The 18,299-nt window shown below is 35.4% G+C and overlaps 1 protein-coding gene across 1 annotated transcript; it reads right to left on the reverse strand.

Moving 5' to 3' along the window:
• Positions 1-16,738: 16,738 nt before the first annotated feature.
• Positions 16,739-17,390, reverse strand: LOC132173798 (dirigent protein-like). Its single transcript, XM_059585405.1, has one exon. It carries the CDS (start codon positions 17,338-17,340, stop codon positions 16,777-16,779), a length of 564 nt encoding a protein of 187 aa, XP_059441388.1. The 5' UTR covers positions 17,341-17,390; the 3' UTR covers positions 16,739-16,776.
• Between the last annotated feature and the right edge of the window lie 909 nt (positions 17,391-18,299).

Consider the following 18,299-nt stretch of genomic DNA (forward strand, 5'->3'; position numbering starts at 1 on the left):
ATGATGCTTTAGGTACACCACTAAGGTAATCGTGTGCACCTTTCTCCATTGACATTATATTCCGCATGTGATGGTCAAACGCATAAACATTGGAGGCACGTGCAGCCCCCCACAACTCATCCTTCATAGCTTTCCCTGTGTAGCCTTTCGCTTTGAGGTTTGCATGTAGGTGCCGAACACAAAAGCGATGCTCAGCGTGTGGCAACACAGCCTCAACCGCAATTCCAAGCCCCTACACACATAAATTTATGTTAAATTATATGTAATAACATAAAGGAATAAAATAATACAATAAGAACATAAATAGTATTTTACACCAAATACCTTCTGTCTGTCAGACATTATAGTCCAACCAAGTCCGCCATCTGGCCCGCATAAGTCCACAGCAATTGCAATGGGGAACATATCGTCGTTGCCATCCTTGCCTATGGCACACAACAATTGCCCCCCATAGTCCCCCTTCAGATGACAAGCATCTAAATAAATTATGGGCCGACACCCATGTATGAACCCCTTCTTGCATGCATCAAGACAAATATACATCCTCTGAAAGAATGCTCCATCTCTGTGTACAAAAGCACTACTACCAGGGTTGGTGCTGAGTATTGCCATTGCATATCGCCGTGTGAGGCGATATTGCTTAGAGTGCCTACCAAAAAGTTGATGTAATGCCTCCTTCTTCGCTCTATAGCAACGATCAATAGGAACATCGACGTTAAGGTCTCTCTTCACCCTCTGTTTCAATGCATATGGTGTCCACGTGGGGTCATCCTTGAAGTCCCTCTTATAAGTGCGAACAAGATACTCAACATCGCATCTGGAGTTCTCGTATTGATTACCACAAATATGAACCGGGTAGTACGTCTTAATTTGAAAACAAGTCCTGGTAGCATCAGTAGAGGCATGAATCCTCCTTGAGCAATGCCCTAATTTACAGACTGCACTCACCCTACTCGTGTCATTGTGCTTGTAGTTGTAATCAAACCCTTTCTGCACAGCATGCGTCTTCAGTGCCATCTTGAATGAACCTGAATCTGCAAATTGATCCCCAAGCTCAAACATCACTGGAATCTTCAAGTCATGCTTCAGATTGAACTGTCTATACCGCTTCCTTTTTTTTCCAACCTCGCCAGCGTCACTTTCTTGCAAACTTACAAGACCATCACTTTCATCATCAGATTCCTCATCCCCCAAATCGGCTCCTTTCTCACCTATGTTAATGTCAACTTTTTCCCACCATTTGGACGTCCCATCCTTCTCTTTTCTGACATCATCAGCATCATAGAAAAGGTCCTCATCCTCGCCATCAGTTGCTTCGAAGTCAGTCAACAGCTCCTTGATAACTTCATCAATATCCTCTTCCACTTTCTTCTTTCGTGGCCTACCACCACGTCCTTTTTTTTTTGTACCAGTTTCGGGCACGGTGTCTGCACCAACATTCGGATTGTCTTCCTCGTCCTGCAAAACCGGTTGAGCAACCCGTCTCCTTCTTCTTCTGCGTACTGAAAAAATATATACAAAAATTAAAATAAAAAACCAAAAACAAAAGAATCAACTAATTAAAAACCATAAATAATCATGACAACATAAAGTTAGTTGCTGGTGAATATTATTTCTAAAAAAATAAATAAAATAAGAATCCAACTCAATTTCAGTTTGTATGTACCTCCTCGGCTGGTGGTCGATTCCCCGCTTGGTTTCTTGGATGGCGTAATAGAACGGGCAGCCTTAGTTTTAACTCGTGGGCTTTTGAAATGTCTTGATTGAGAATTTCCACCTTCTCCACCTTGTCCTTGTACATCTCCATCTTGGCGTGCAGCATTAGGTATGTCCTCCATCCCTAAAAGAAACAATCAAATTTGTTGTTAGTCATTCGGGAAGGGAAGGCTAAGTGCTCTCATGATATATTATTTGAAAAAACAATTAAGTTAACAAATAAGAAATAAGTATACTACCTTCAGCCCTAGGTATTTCATCCACCCCGTCACCTTCTCCATCTCCGTCATGAAGGGGAGGACTAGGTATCTCACCCACCCCGCCACCACCTTCTGCATCTACATGATGACGGGGAGCCGTAGGTATCTCACCCACCCCACCACCACCTTCTCCATCTCCATCATGCCGAGCAGTACTAGGTATCTCACCCACCCCGCCACCACCTTCTCCATGTTGTCTTTCAACAGCTTCAAGAAATAAATGCTCATCTACCATTATAGCACTGTCCACCATATGCTCAACATATAAATGAACATCTTGTGATCTGTACTCAGCCATAATATTTACAAAATCTACAACGTCTGCATCATTATTTAAAGATATCACTTGATTATGTGGACTATCACCGACATTATACCAACATCTAAAGTCGCTCATGTATCCTAAGTCACGAACCAACTCTTTCACTTCCCACATACTAAAATAGTCAACATCATAGCCTTTCACTTCATGGACGTCGCCACCAATGTATTTAAATGGGGTATGGGTCATTGTCCCACCGTGGTGCATGATTATATTGACAGCCATATCTGTAAACATATAAAAAAGTGTAAGAAAAAATATAAAAGAGTGTAAGAAAAAATGTTTGTCCATATAAGAAAACACAAAAACAATAATATCTATCTATTGCATGAAATAGATTACGTGCATGTTTTGGACTCAAGATGCCCAACTTAAGCTGATTTTGGATGTTAGGTTGACATAGTTGACAACCATTCATTTGGGAAAAAAGGACAAAACATAATAGTAATAAGGGAACTACTAGAAACTCCCTGGGTATTGTTTTTTTCTGAAATTTAATCCTTGGGTCACTCGGAACTACTAGAAAATCCTTACCGTTAGTATAGGTAAAAGAAGCAGGTTTAAGTTACATTTGCTACTTAATAACTTTCCATAGGATCAATATTTTGCCAAAGTCACCATTACATTATATTAATATACATGTCCATCATGCTTGCTAAATATTAAGAGAATGCGATATTTACATGATGTAAAAGAGCATTTACAATAGACTATTTAAATAAAAGTTAAATTTGAGAAGAAAAATTTATTTTATCAAATTTAAAGAGCCACTTTTAAAATGAGACAAATTTCTTCCAAACTAATTGGGAGGAAATTTCATTCAACCTATTCTAATAAGAGCATCTTCAAAAGAATAGTCAAATTCCTAATAATAATAAGATCTAACTATTATGAGTGCTTTTTCGTCTTCAGCAGAATAGGCAACTTAACTTTTTCTCATTTAGTGTCTAAGAGCATCTCCATCAATAATAGTCCGAATACCTACCGAAAAATTACAACTATCTACTTTAGCTACTACTTTTTCTCTATGATCTCTCCAACAAATTATCTATTTCTTTCACTACTTGCATTTAAATATTATTTCTCATTCTTATATCCTTGCATTTAAATGTTATATTCTTTTTTTTTTAAGTATACGTTGACATTGAAGTCATTAAATTATTCTTCCCAAATATTATATTGAAAAATATGGAATCAATTTCAAGTATTCAATTGCCATTGAAATCATGAAGTTATTCTCAAGCATTTAAAAATAAAAAATAAAAACGTGTAATCAATAGAGGACCATGTAAACTAGCAAATACAAAGCCATAAGTGTGATCAACAATAAGTATCAGAAAAACAAAGCAACATAAAACAACCGACCAAAGCAAAAAAAAATGAAACTAAATGGAAATATCTAAAAAAAAAAAAGGAATACAAGAGAAACAGGAATATCAATAAACAAAGGAACCCATTGATTTTTCGTCCATTGTTTATTATCTAGTGCGTGAAAACCTATTCACTGTTCACACTAGGTGAAAAATCTGCAACTTAGCTATTCGGTTGGAAACCAAAAATGACTCAAAATAGTCAAATAACCGCAACCATAACCGATATGCCGATTAGCGGTTAATTGTAAATGATACAACGTTAACCATAATCTAATCCATAAAGTTCTTTCACTTTTTCCATTGCAATTAGAGTAACCATTCAAAATTACTGAACTTCACCAAATGTTGAGAGAAAAATTGAGTGAGCTAAAGTTTTTTTTCTGTTTTTTAACAGTATATTGAGCAAGTTGAGTTGTACATTAAATGGAAGGAAATTAAGCCCCACATAAAAAAATTGATAGAATCCCTTCTGCCTAACACGACAAAATCAGTCTCTTTCCAGGACCATACAGTGCACACGAAAAAAACAGTCTCTTTCCAGGACCACAACCAAGGTGGACCACACCCACTGCCAATCAACAATAATATTGGCTCAAAAGTGGAATATTCGACAGATGTTGGACAAAAAATGGTTCGGGATGGGGTTTCGACCAAAAGCTTCCAACACAACAAGAAAATTCAAAACACAACTATTAAAGGCTTCCATTTCAGTCAATCAACAAAACCCACAGAGAAATTTCGGAAAATACCTTCGTCGAAACCAGATTTTTCCGATTCAAAATATTGTGAATCGACGGAAACCTAGCCGGAAAAGTGACGCCGGAATTGATGGTCCAAAACGGTGGGTACTGTCGCCGGTGGCCTCTGTCGCCGGTGGGTTCCGTCTCCGGTGGTTCTGTCGCCGGCGGGGTCTGGGTCGGTGGCGTCTGCTGCGTCGGTGGCTCGCCGCTGGTTCTATCGGGTGGGTTTCGTATGGTCCGTATGGTCCGAATGGGTTTCAAAAAATAACTCCTCAAGTTATATAAAACGCACCGTTTTGGATGGTCCAAAACGGTGAGTTTTATATCCTACGTGTCCAATGTGAACACGTAGGATACAAAAATTCCACGTAGGTGGACTTAAGTGAAACGGTTCGTTTCATTCAAATAACGGCAGTTACTAAAAATTAACGGTATGGAGTTTCTAGTAGTTTCGAGTGACCCAAGGACTAAATTTTCGAGAAAAAAAAACCCAGGGAGTTTTTAATAAAGGCGCGTTTACCTAAGGATTTTATATACAATTTCCCTTATTATATTACACACATGGTACTGGTGTTATTATGCATTATTCTATTTCACATTTAATCTATTTTCTATAACATTTTACACACAACAACATAAGCATTTCATTTCATATATGCACAGTAAAACAGTCTTTAAACATGCATAATTTGAAACAATATTTAAAAAATTAATCCACGCTATACATTTCATGCATACAAATACTTTCAAACTTTTCAGAATGTTGAAAATGTAATTGTAATACCGTAAATTTTAATTAGGATTAAATGAATTTTGGTTGGACTAATGAGAATGTTAGTATAGTACCCCAAGTAATTACTAGGTGGTGTTTGACATAAGTGGAAGGGTTAGAAGGTTTACCAAATTCATTGAGGTTATGTAGTATTGATGTTGCCTTTTGGCTGTTGACCGAACGTTCGAAGCTTGTACAACGAACATTTCGATATAAACCCTAGTGAAGAACATTCGATCATGGACCACCGAACGTTCACCCGTAACCTCATTCACGAATGTTCGATTGTGGACTATGAAACGTTCTCTTGCAACCCTAGAACCGTTAGGTCACTGAACATTTGACTGTACGCAGTTCAGAAAAAGTGGCTCATTCTTAACCTCAATTTTTTACCCCTATAAATACCCCAGCCCCTTTGTTCATGAATCCATTGTAACACTTAAATGAAATCAACTAACTGGTAATTGACTTCATGGTTTGCCTTCAAGCCTAATTCCTCTCGGAACAAGATTTGAGGATTCCATCCTCTCCAGAGAGATTACATCGGAAGACTTTGACCAAGGGTTATAGATAGTAATAATTTGAAACCACAATCATAATAACCAAAGTGAAACTTAAAGCATTACCAATCCAGTTCTACTCCTTTTGTTCTTTTCTCCTACTGTCTCACCACCAATCCAGTTCGTCCAGTGGTGGGACCGTAGTCAAACGCCCTATACGGCCCTTCCATTCTGGTTAGCTTCGTGCCAGATTTCATTATCCACCTATTGCTGTACGGTTCAATCTCTCCGAGGAAATCCCACAAAAAGAGATCGCTAAGTCGAGAGTTCTCAGTATTCTTAATATTATGTTCATTTGTTACTCCTTGTGAGTGTGTTTAAGTTTTCGTCGTATGTTTAATGACCAAAAGAGATGAGGCATTGCAATACTAACCAATCGCATTTAGATGGTGACGTCGCTAGCTCTAATAAGAAGAATCCAGAGGACATGCAGTCTGGTTTTATTGATAAATCCATGGTATCTGTTTTCAGCTCTTCGAGGGAGGTAACGTCAAGTTTAAGCAATTCAGTTATGAATCTTGTAACCAGATTTTGATGGTTCATATAATCAAATATTGTTTTCCATGGGCAGGTTATTGATGGTAATACTCCTTCAAGTTCTGTGCTACTTGAAGATCGTTTAGATCTAAACCATTGGCTTCCATCTGATATATGCAGTATCTATAGAAAGAGAGGAATTTTGAAATTGTATCCTTGGCAGGTAACTGTAATCTTTTGATGAAGCTATGGCTCTGATTGCTATTAAATGAAATGATTTTGCAATTGATATGAAATTATTTGTGGTTTTAAATGGTTGCTGCAAGTGGTCAACTTGGACATAACATATGATTAGTTTTTTCTTCTGCCTTGAGCTAATATATGTCTCTTATTGTTGCATCTCTTTTTGTGCTTTTCAATTGATTTTACTATTTATGACATGTGCTTTAGTATCATGTTGTAAGTTTAAAGCTATGTAGCAAGGGTACTTATATGTGGGAGCTCATCTTATGTGTATAAGATATAGACACTTCTTCGATACTCCTCAGTACATATGATATTTAACAATTTAAAATTTAAAATTTGGATGAGTATTTGATACTTTTTGGATACTTTTGACACTTATTAGATTCACCTTTAATGTTATGATACATTAATTACCACTCTTATATTAAAATAGGTGTTGCAATTGTATGTAAAAACATAGGAAGGATTTATGACCTAGGTTCACACTAGCGTTTGACTTACAAATGCTTGCGTGGTTAAACTTTTATAAGTTGCACCTATAGATCTGCTCCTTTTGTCTCGGTTTACATACTGTGCTTTCCTTTTTGAAATGTACCAAAAAAAGGCCCACTTTCTATAAGTGGAAATTCTTACTTTTTCAATTTGTATTTTACCACTAAGCGAGGTCAGGTTATGACTCAAACCATCTTGAGGGATCGCCTATGAATTTCCCGTTTACGGGCCTGTATATGCCCATTCTAATTGGCGCTTCGGCGGGTAAAATACTATTATGGTTACACTTAGGTAGATATTTCAACCTTTGGTTGCACCCCTTACCCTTTATACTTAAAAAACAAAGTCATACTATTTCAAACTAGCGCATATAAATTGAGACAGAGATTATGGGTATGTTTGTTAATGTGTTTTGGGGATATTTTTTGTTTTTGGTTTGAAAAGTGTTATGATGTGACATAAAAGTGAAAAAAAAAAAAAGTTTTTATGTTTTGATGAGCATTTTGTGTTTTTGGTTGTTTGGTAATGTCTTTGACTTGAAAATAGAAACCAAAGTTGTTAGCAAACATGGTCATGCATTTTTTTTTTTTTTTTTTTTTGATAAATAATCACAAATATCATTAAAAGTGTTAGGCACCCTAAGTGCACAAGAAGTATACAAAAGGAGAAAGAAGAAGCAAAAAGAAGAAGGAAAACCCAGTCAAAGAAACCCACAAAAGCCCATAAGGAGAAAACTACAACAAAAGTACAGGAACACCCCCATAAACTGCACACTGTAAAACACTATTCTTCCCCTCAATCAACCCTCTCACAAACTAGGAGCGCAACCTAGGCTACAACATAACACTGAGTGAACCCTCTTGCCTTTACCACAGCTTGATCAATCACCTCTTGCATCAAAGTTCATGGAGCATTCCAAATTTTCTTAGCTCCCTATTACCTTTCGTACCACGTCTAGAAGGAGTAACCAAGACCTCAAGATGGTGTTCCTCTCCAAGAACATGGCCTATGTATTTCATATTTGCAGCATCTCCGGTTTATATAGCCTTTTCTTTTCAGTATTGACTGTACTGTTGCATATGTATCATATGGGATTAAAATTAGGTACCTGTATCCCTGCTTCCTAGGTTTAAAGTATAACCTACATACTTTTCCATTTTTCAGGTTGAGTGCCTTCAGATGGATGGTATTTTACAAAGAAGAAATCTAGTATATTGTGCATCTACAAGGTATTTTCCCTTGTATTTGGAATTCATCTTAAATTTTGTGTCATACAATCCTCTCTTAGTCCTTGTGGTTACCTTTTTTTTTTCTTTTTTCTTTTTAAATTCTTTTTCTTATTCTTATAGTTCTTCAAACCTATGTGAATAAATCAATATAGATGCAACTCCTTGTATGGACCACGTAATTAGATATTGAGAAATCACAGCTAGCTAAGAAAGTTTTTATGTAGAAATCATTGGTGATTCTCTCTTTGCTATGTTCTTGATTAGGCCAATGAGCAATTTAAAGCTTCTAGTCATTATTTTTATTTCGTTAACATATACCTGATTATTTCTTAATGAATTTGAGTGTGTTTATGTCAATTTTGTTTATGTTATAATTACAACTTTGTTTTTGATTCAAATATACTTTTCACTTCCGATTACTAGTTTTGTTTAAAAAAAAAAATTTTAACCTTGTATCATTGGCAGTTTTAATCCATATCTACCAGAAATTTATGTTTTATTACAAGCTTTTGTTTTTATTTTAGATTTTTATATTTGGTATACTGAGGATGTATGTGTTGTTTAAAATTGCTTCCTCTGCCACAGTGCTGGTAAAAGTCTCGTTGCTGAAATTTTAATGTTGCGGCGAGTCATATCAACCGGAAAAATAGCACTACTTGTGCTTTCCTTATGTATCAATCTATATAGAAAAGGTGCTTCACCATTTTTTTTTTTAATTGAAATTGAATCAAGCAGATATTAATTACAATTTCCTTAATTTATATGCATTTCTTGTCTCTGTCCAAATGGGTGCAAGCAGAACAACTGGAGGTTCTTCTTGAACCACTTGGAAGACGTGTTTTTAGTTATTATGGTAATCAAGGTGGTAGAACACTTTCTAAGGATGCTTCTATCGCTGTTTGCACAATAGAGAAGGCAAACTCTTTAATAAACAGAATACTTGAAGAGGGTCGCCTCTCTGAAATTGGAATTATTGTGACAGATGAACTACACATGGTATTTTAGTCAGAGCTTGTGGTGAGGTTTTTAAATAACAATTTTAAATTTTTTTTTTTTTTTTTTTTAAAGATCTGTTGGATGTTTTACTTTATTATTATTATTTTTTTATTTGTACTTTATTTTATCTTCCAAAGCCCTTTTTCCGTTTAGTTTTTTTGTTTTAGGCTTTAGGGTTTTGCTCTTTGTTGAGTTACATGGTACGTTCTCATGCTTATATTCATTAACAAGTTGGTGATCCCAGAAGGGGTTATCTTTTGGAACTTATCTTGACAAAGCTTCGCTATGCAGCTGGTGAAGGCAATTCAGAGTCAAGCAGTGGTAAGGCTGACCCCACAATGTGGCAGCAGTTGCTAATTGGCTTCAAGTAAGTGGAACTATAAACCATTACTCATTATTGTCGTTCACTTTAATGTAAAGATCTGCTAGTGGGCAATGAGCTCTCTCCTCCCACGTTTCTTCTTCTTTGTTCAAGAAAATTCTCTTTCCACTGTAGCTACCTTCTTGGTCCTTGAGCTATTCGTTGGTGTCGGAGCATTGTTCAATGGTGGTTGGGCTGAAGCTCTTCGAAGCATTGTCCTGTTACAGATCATATCTGGACGAGAAGTGATGAAGCCATTCATCTCCAAAGGTCGACTTCAACATCCACTATCCCCCGCTCTGTCGTTCACCTCCCCAAGACCCTCTCCGACCTCAAATCTGATTCACGACCCGGGCCCCATCTCATACCCACCATTGATCTCTCCAGGATGGACTCTGATGAAGGGGGCTTTTCCAAATTTTCAACCAGCGTCCATTGGGAGATCTGGACCATACGATTGCCTCCATCAAGTGGTTTCATGAGCAATCGATGATGGCTAGAAACTGGAAAGGCCATGGCTAGAGCTTAAGAAAAAAACCCATTGCTTCTGGCGTTGGTTGAGCCCTTTGTGCCGATCTTCTTGTTGTTGCCTCGCTTCCTTTGGCGTAGATCTACCACTTCCTTTTGTGTCGAGGATCCATGGTCATTGGCGATCCATGGTTGTTTGCTAAGATTCCATTTGTTGCCTCTTCGACAAACCTCGCATCAATTCACCTCTGTAAACCCCTCAGTGAACTCCATTGTAAGGTTGGTCAAACGTAAACCCGTCGACGAGAGGAGGCTATCGGTGTATGCGGGGATGTTGAAGAGAGTGCATCTGTGGGCAGAGAGTGTAGAGGCCAAGGTGGTGCGGGTGGAGGTGTAACACCCTGTCTAAGGAAAAAAATTAAGAAAGTAATAAGAATAATAAATAAATTAGTGAAACTAATTAAAAATAGAAGAAAAAGTACATAATAAGACAAATAAATAAATCAGCAGAAGAAAAAATGTGATGAGCTTAAACTCGTTTAGTTGGAAGAAAGGCGGTGGTTAGTTCTAAAAGGGGGAGAGCTCACATGTTTGTTTTGTAAAGAAGGGGGATGAGACTTGTTTTAAATTCATTATGCTCTTTTTCCTCCACAAGATGCAACTCCCCCTCTGTTTTCTTTTTGCCTCACTCGAAACACATCCTTTGTTCTCTTTGCTTCAAGCGCTATAAACACAGAGAAAGCAACAAAGGCAGCCGAAAGAAGGAGAGCCTGTCCAGCTAACATGCTTGAACCCAATCCCCTTTCGATTTCCTTTCGTTCACGACAAGAGAAAGAGAGATTGAGAAAGATAGAGAGTGAATCTGTAGTAGTTAGAGACAAGTTATCAAAATATAATACGGATCACTTTTAATTGTTTTGAATGAAATTAAAAGCCTACTGTAGTGACCCAAATAATGCATTAGGCGTAAAATAGCTTAATTAAATGTTAATTGAGCTTTGGGACACTAGGGACACCTGGATTGGCATTTTGTTTTTTGGAATTTTTGGATCTCGGAGCTACAGTAGACGAACGCTCATGTGGGGCGCCACACACAAGCGCTTGCTTAGCAACTGTACACAAATGCTCGTGTGAGGACCAGGTCGAGTGCTCATTGACCTTTTGTTGACCGCTAGTTTTTATCCGCGCGTGTCACCTACTACTATACCCCTCTGAGCAACAGTACACGAGCGCTTGCTCCCTGTAGTACCACGAGTGCTTGCCCCTTTCCTATTATTCACCATTTTGCCCTCAAACTTACCCCCTATAAATACCACTTTGGTGCCATTCAATTTTCTCCACCCCATAAGCTTAAGGAAACTCTATCGTTTTGATTTTGTGAGTGTTTGGTGGAGTTTACTTGGAGGACTTGCTTGATTGAGGTAATCCTTACCATCCTCTTTAAGTTTCGTTCAAATAGCTTAGTTGTTGTAAGCTTTATTGTTGGTTAGCATTTTCTCTTGCTTAGATTTATTTTTACTGTTAGAATTATTGCTATGCTTAGAATAATGTTAGAAATCCTTTTGATAGCATAAGAGACCGTTAGAAAGCTCAGGAAATAAGTGGGTCAAATGAGGTTTCCACCTGAACTTCATTGGACAAACGCTCATCCCTAGGTCGAGCGCTCGCCCAAGGACGTTCAGGACATGGCCTTTTTGGCCAAGCACCCAATGTAATGCCCCAAAAATTAATTAACTGGTAATTAACTCCACTGTTCGTCTCACAACCTTATTTCACTCCAAACAAGACTCAAGGACCTCTACTCCTCAAAAAGACAGAGGGTACTAAACAGCGGAAACAATAAGATTCTATAAACATTAATCATTACAACTAAAGCATCTACCAAGGAACATCAAAGTAGCGAAAATCACACTATACACATTATCGTTACAAAGGATCTATACTATACCTTAATATGCATGCATGCATAAAAGCTCTAAGTCTACAACATAACTCAAAAGTACTAGTTACCATGAGAACCCACCTAAGCTTGCAATAAGTCCTCAAGCATCTCCCAGGTCGAATCCTCCACAATAACCTGATGCTTTGCGATAGCCATCTTCTGTTAAGCTATGTCTAACAGCACAATTGTTCATATGGAAAAAAAAAATAATAATACAAGGGTAAGTTCGACGACTTAAGGAGTATAAATGCACATGATGTATCCATCATTAGTTTGTGGATTCAATTATTTATAAAGCATATGCAACATTATGACAGCTTATCATGGATGTCATATATATATATATAATATATGCATATAATCATAAGCAACAATAATAGTTCAACCGTATGGTCTACCTGAGTTATTACCCCTTCTTAGCAAGGTTGACGCTGTCTCGAGAGACCTGTAGTACAACATCGGTGCCCCGAATATTGCACGGCTACCATACATAACACTAGCGGCACGACCGAGTCCGACCTCGGGTGGCCCACACTACTAATGATGCCCGTCCTATAGTGACCATCCATTGGGAATGGCTGCATCTTGGTCACGAAACCATCGGATCCAAAGCCCCCCCACACACATACATGACCATAAAGTTAACCTGTATAGTAAGCTCATGTCCGTTATACCGCACGTACCGGTGTACCATGTCATACGATATAATTAATCTTATCAGTTTTTTACATGCATAGTTTTACAAATCTCATCATTATTTTATTAATCAACACACGTTTTCACAAAAGAAGTCCACAGTAGTCCCAAAATGTAACAACAAGCATCCATGTGAGTTTACACTCACCTGAGTCATAAGGCTCATCTATAAAATTCCCTTGACGCTCCATAACCTCGAATACTGAGAAAAGACTTATCATTAGTTCTAAATCCAATTAAAACGAACCTATGACATGAAAACAGAGGCTATCAGACAATTGGGCAAAGTGGCATTCCCTGGAACACTTTTGACCGTACGTCCAGGCTCATGGCCATACGTTCGCTGTAATACTTCGGACCGTACGTTCGGGCTCAAGGCCGTATGTCCGCTCAGAGAGTTTCAGGTAGAACCTCATTTGGTTCAACCGGTACGTCCAATTTAATTTTTTTATAAAAAATAAAAAATAAATAAATTAGGGGCAATATGGAAATTTTTGGATGAAATTGGTCAAATTGAAAAAAAAAAAAAAAAAAATTGCAAGTTTGGGGGGGTGCATTGCAAAAATTGAAACATTGGTGGTCGAATTGAAAATAACCCCAAACTTTAGGGGGGTAAAGTGTATTTTTCCCTAAAACTAATTTAGAAATAAATTGGTTTAAAAAATCTAACAATTCTCTGGCAACGACACCAAAAACTTCTTGTGAAAATTTTAATACTCACAAGTGCACGAATCATTTGTAGAAAAAGGGTTTAGAAGTACGAGGTCGATCTCACAAGGAATTGTGTTCTTGAAAGCAAATTTAAATCTAAATCAATTAAACCCTAAACTAGTTCCAAAATTTGAGAGATTGTTGTGTGAATGAAAAATCAAAAGCTTGAATGAATTAAAGTAAAAGTAATCTATTGACGAAGCACTAGGGTTTCGGAATCCACACTTACAAATTCATAGCAACATAGTTTCATTATCTATAATATTTTCCAAAGTTCTCACAAATAAATATTACGCATGTTTTACTTTTTCTTCAAATAATTAATCAAAACATCTAGGGGTGCAAAGGCGGGCGGTTTTTAACCGCTAACCGTTATAACCGTTAACCGCTTAACCGCCTAACCGCTTAACCGCATTAACCGCCTAACCGCTATAACCGCCTAGCGGTTAGCGGTTATTGGGTTTACTAACCGTAACCGCTAACCGCTAACCGCCTTTTTATATAATATATTTTTATAATTATAATTATAAAAATATTTATACATATAACATAATCACTTGATCATTAAATCACAATTTTTTTAAAAAATAATTAAATTACAATTTGAGTATTAATATATTATCACTATAATTTATATGATTATATCATATAATCACTTGATCATTAAATCACAATTTTTTAAAAAAAATAATTAAATCACAATTTAAGTATTAATATATTATCACTATAATTTATATGATTATATCACATGATCACATGATCAATTGATCATTAAATCATTTGATTATATAATAATAAATTATACATATATAATATAACATAACTCATAAGTATACCAATTCATACTAATACAACAATTAAATATCTAGAGACTTATTTCCAATATATGTTATATATGTTATAAGTCTATATAAGTCTACATATGCATATGAATAATATAAATATATAATATCAATACTTAATCATATGATTCAATGAAAATTCAAATACTTTATTCAAGACTTCAAGTGAATCATATTATTAATGTACAATGATGATATGATTCGTATAATATCAAATTAAGTAATTGACATTGGATTAAACAATGACCAATGTGTTACTTATAAACACAATTTAAGTATTAATGTATTATCATTATAATTTTAGTAATTTATATATTATCACTATAATTGATATGATTATATCACATGATGACTTGATCATTAAATCATATGATTATATAACAATAAATAATACATATATAATATGACATAACTCATAAGTCATAAGTCTACAAGTTAATCATATGATTCATGTACAATGATAATCACAATTGATTCAATTGAATTAAACAATATATTACTTATAACTACAAATCTACAATTTAATTAAAGCATTATTAGATACTTTAGGAATTTAGGATTTAGGAGTTTGAACATTACCATTTACCATTAGATATTAAGTTCAATTCAAAGAAAAAAAATTATAAGTGAATATGATAAGAATTTAAATAATTAATCATATGAATCATATCATATAATTTAATGAGACTATATGATTATATAATATCAAATTAAGTAATTGACATTAGATTCAACAATGTGTTACTTATAATCACAATTGAAGTATTGAAGTATTTTTTGAACATTTTTTAGAAAAAGAAATTTAACCATTTAAAAAAAAAAAAAAAAATTAACCATTTTTTGAACAATTTTGAATTTTTTGAACCATTTGTAACAATTTTTTAAAAATTGTTACAAATTAACCATTGATGAAGTTTTAATGTTTTATTTGTATCATTTAATGTTTTATTTGAACTTATTTTATATGCTTTGTGTTGAACTTTTTTTATATATTTTTTTATATGTTGTGACAGTTGTCTGAATTCTGAACTTTTTTTTGTATGTTGTGTTGAATTTTTTTTTTTTTTTTTAAAAAAAAGTTAATCGGTTATGATTTAATATTTAAGGAAATTTTTTTAAAGTACAAGTAAATGTAAATTTTGGGTTAAATATTTTTGATTTTTCAATATAGGCTCTTTTTACAACAATTGGGCCCAAGAAGATATTAAAAATACAAGAAAAAAATGAGGGTAAAAAAAAGCCCAAAAAAAAAAAGCCCAATTAAAAAAAAGCGGTTAGCGGGCGGTTATCTATTTCGCTAACCGCTAACCGCTAAGGCGGTTACGGTTAGCGATTATTGCCACTAACCGTAACCGCCTTTGCACCCCTAAAATAAACATTAAATTTCTTGATTTATTTTTTTTTTATTTTTTTATTTTTTTGTAACAAAATTTTATTACTTGGGGCGGTAAACAATTCATGCTAGAAAAATACTTAAAAAAAAAAAACCAGGGGCGACCGCCCCCAAGTCGCCCCCACTTCTCTCCGCCACTGGGGGTGGGTATAATAGGTTATGATCTATTCGGTTAAAGTCATTATCGATCGGTTAACTGAAATTGTTGGTTAAATTGGTTAATTCAACGATTTCATTTAGATAACAAATTATTTTAAAATTTTCGGTTAATTTCAATAATCGGTTAATTTCAGTTGATTAATTAATCGGTTAACTGTGAGCTTTTTTAATTTGGTCCATGCTATTTTTAAATAGGCAAAAAATTAGTTATTTTGAGGGCCCAAATTATTATTATTATTATTTTGGCTAAAATAAAGATGCAAACAATAAGAATATAAGATACAAACAACTTAACAAATACTTTGAACAAAACATCACTCCATAAAGTCCATCCATCAAAACCTTAATCTGTGTCAAATTTGGCGGTTTGGTTAATCGAAAACAAAAATTTTAGACTCGCATAAATCGGTTGATGGTTAATTTTAGTTTGATCATAGTCGATAGGCGATTGGTAATCAGTAGACAGTAGACGATTAATTTGCCCACCCATGTGGGGTCTTCCACTGTGGAGCTATCAACTCTCTGTAATAATATTAAACATCCGTCTAATAAATATGTACTCATCGGTGGAGATCTTATGGCTTCTTTTGTGTATATTTTGGCCCAAAGTTGTGGACCTATTCAAATTAACTAGCCTCCTCCGATGAACAGGATCATCCCACGTGGTGTGAGAGTAAAAAATTAGCCTTCAACAAGAAGATAAGAATAACATTGAAACAATATTAAAACTTAAATAACTAGATTGAAATAATTCATGATATTAATTCCCGGGCAAAATATGTTTTGAAAATTTCTTTTTAAGCCTTTATTTGCACTAGTCACAAAAAGGGAAAAACATAAAAAATAAAAAGGAAGACACTGATCAGGGGTGGAAGTGGATATGATCATTATCATCCCATTACATATATATCTTCCATGAAGAAACTCTTCTTGAAATTAACAAGAAATCTGGATTGAATTGAAAAGGAATCAAATAGCAAAAAGACAACAAAATCAGTCACAAATTCTTTTAACAAATTTGTCACCAACATTCATACAATTTAATATCAACCTGCAGCCGGAAATAAACTTCTCCCTCAAAGGCATCAGTCATCAAAGTGGCTATGCCTCTTGCCATGAAAAAGTCACCGGTGCCACCAATCACTGAAACATCCCTAGTCTTGTTCATTAGGGGATCAGCTCCAGCAAAGTTCAAGCTCCCCTTATGCTGCGTGGAGTTGAAAACAAAGGAGAAGCCAAGCCAAGCCGTGAAAACATCCTTTTTGTCATAAAGATAAAACCCTTGGGCACGACCAACTGGGGTTGAGTGTAGATTGTTGTCCAAGGTAATGGGGTCATCAAACACAACCATATCACCAAAATGGTTTTGTCCTGCCATTACTGTCTTGTTGGCCCAAGCTGGTGCACCTACAATGGCTGAAGTGGCATTCTTGGAGTTCTTGCCATTGTAAACAATGTCATGGAAATAGAATACCAACCTTCGACAGGGGCGGCGGTCCTTGGCTCTCCGGCCGGCGGGTGCCGCCATGGACCCGAGGAGGAGGAATAAGAGGAAGAAAGCTAAAAGTTGAATCTTAAGTTCCATTGAGAAATAGGCAAGAAAAGGGATATATATGCTTAATTTCAGGAGATTGTGGATTCCCCCTCCTTTATATAGAGGAGTAGTATGTTACTATCACCTTCTATTTTTACCATAAAGAGGTGTTTAAGCTTCATTTCCACGACTAACATACAATCATTGCAAGCACTTGGAAATTGGATAAAAATATGCAATTGGCGTAGGGTTTGCTTCATCAAAAGTCGGATTCAGCATGTGACTGGTTGGCTTGCCATCATTTTCTGAGTTGTAAATCGGTGGTTAGTATATGATGGCGATCTTCTGCGTTTTTTGCATGGTCCCTATCTTTTCAATCGATCTCAATGTTTGTTTTTCCCTCATCTTACGTTAACTCTTCATGTCTAACAACTTTGGCTAGTTTCTCTTTTCTCCCTTCACAAACAGGAAGACCCCACTTCAACTATAAGTCTATAACAACTAACCTAAGCTCATAGCAACATGGTTTGAAGCACTTTTAAGTCTTCAATTAGAGCAATTTGATTCCGTAGAACTTAAGGGACACACATCTTTTCTATTTCACTTTAAATGAAGAAAATTATTTTATAGTCCAAAATCAAATATTATTATATTTAAAGACATAATTTATACTATTAGATATATAAAAATATTAAATTCTAATCATGAAATAATAATTTATTTTAACTTTACTTGAAATTAAGAAAATTTTATTCGAAGCGAAGACCGTGTATGAACTCGAAAATCTCATTAAATGTTACCCTTTGTATAAGAATCACCAATCAAGTATCACGAATTACAATGCACTAGAGTTTTTTCTTTTTTCTTTTTCTTTTTAAAAAGTCAATGCTATAAATGCATTCCTACATATTAGGTGGATAACAATGCTAAACCTACTGTATTAATGAATCCCTTAGAATTACTAGGACATTGATGTAACATCTTGATTGATACATATAATTATCACCAAT

Source organism: Corylus avellana, chromosome ca3, assembly GCF_901000735.1.
Source record: "Corylus avellana chromosome ca3, CavTom2PMs-1.0".
Lineage (NCBI taxonomy): Eukaryota > Viridiplantae > Streptophyta > Magnoliopsida > Fagales > Betulaceae > Corylus > Corylus avellana.

What these genes read in the sequence shown, in the direction of transcription:
- LOC132173798 (XM_059585405.1), bottom strand. Translation starts at nt 17,340, where the DNA reads ATGGAACTTAAGATTCAACTTTTAGCTTTCTTCCTCTTATTCCTCCTC.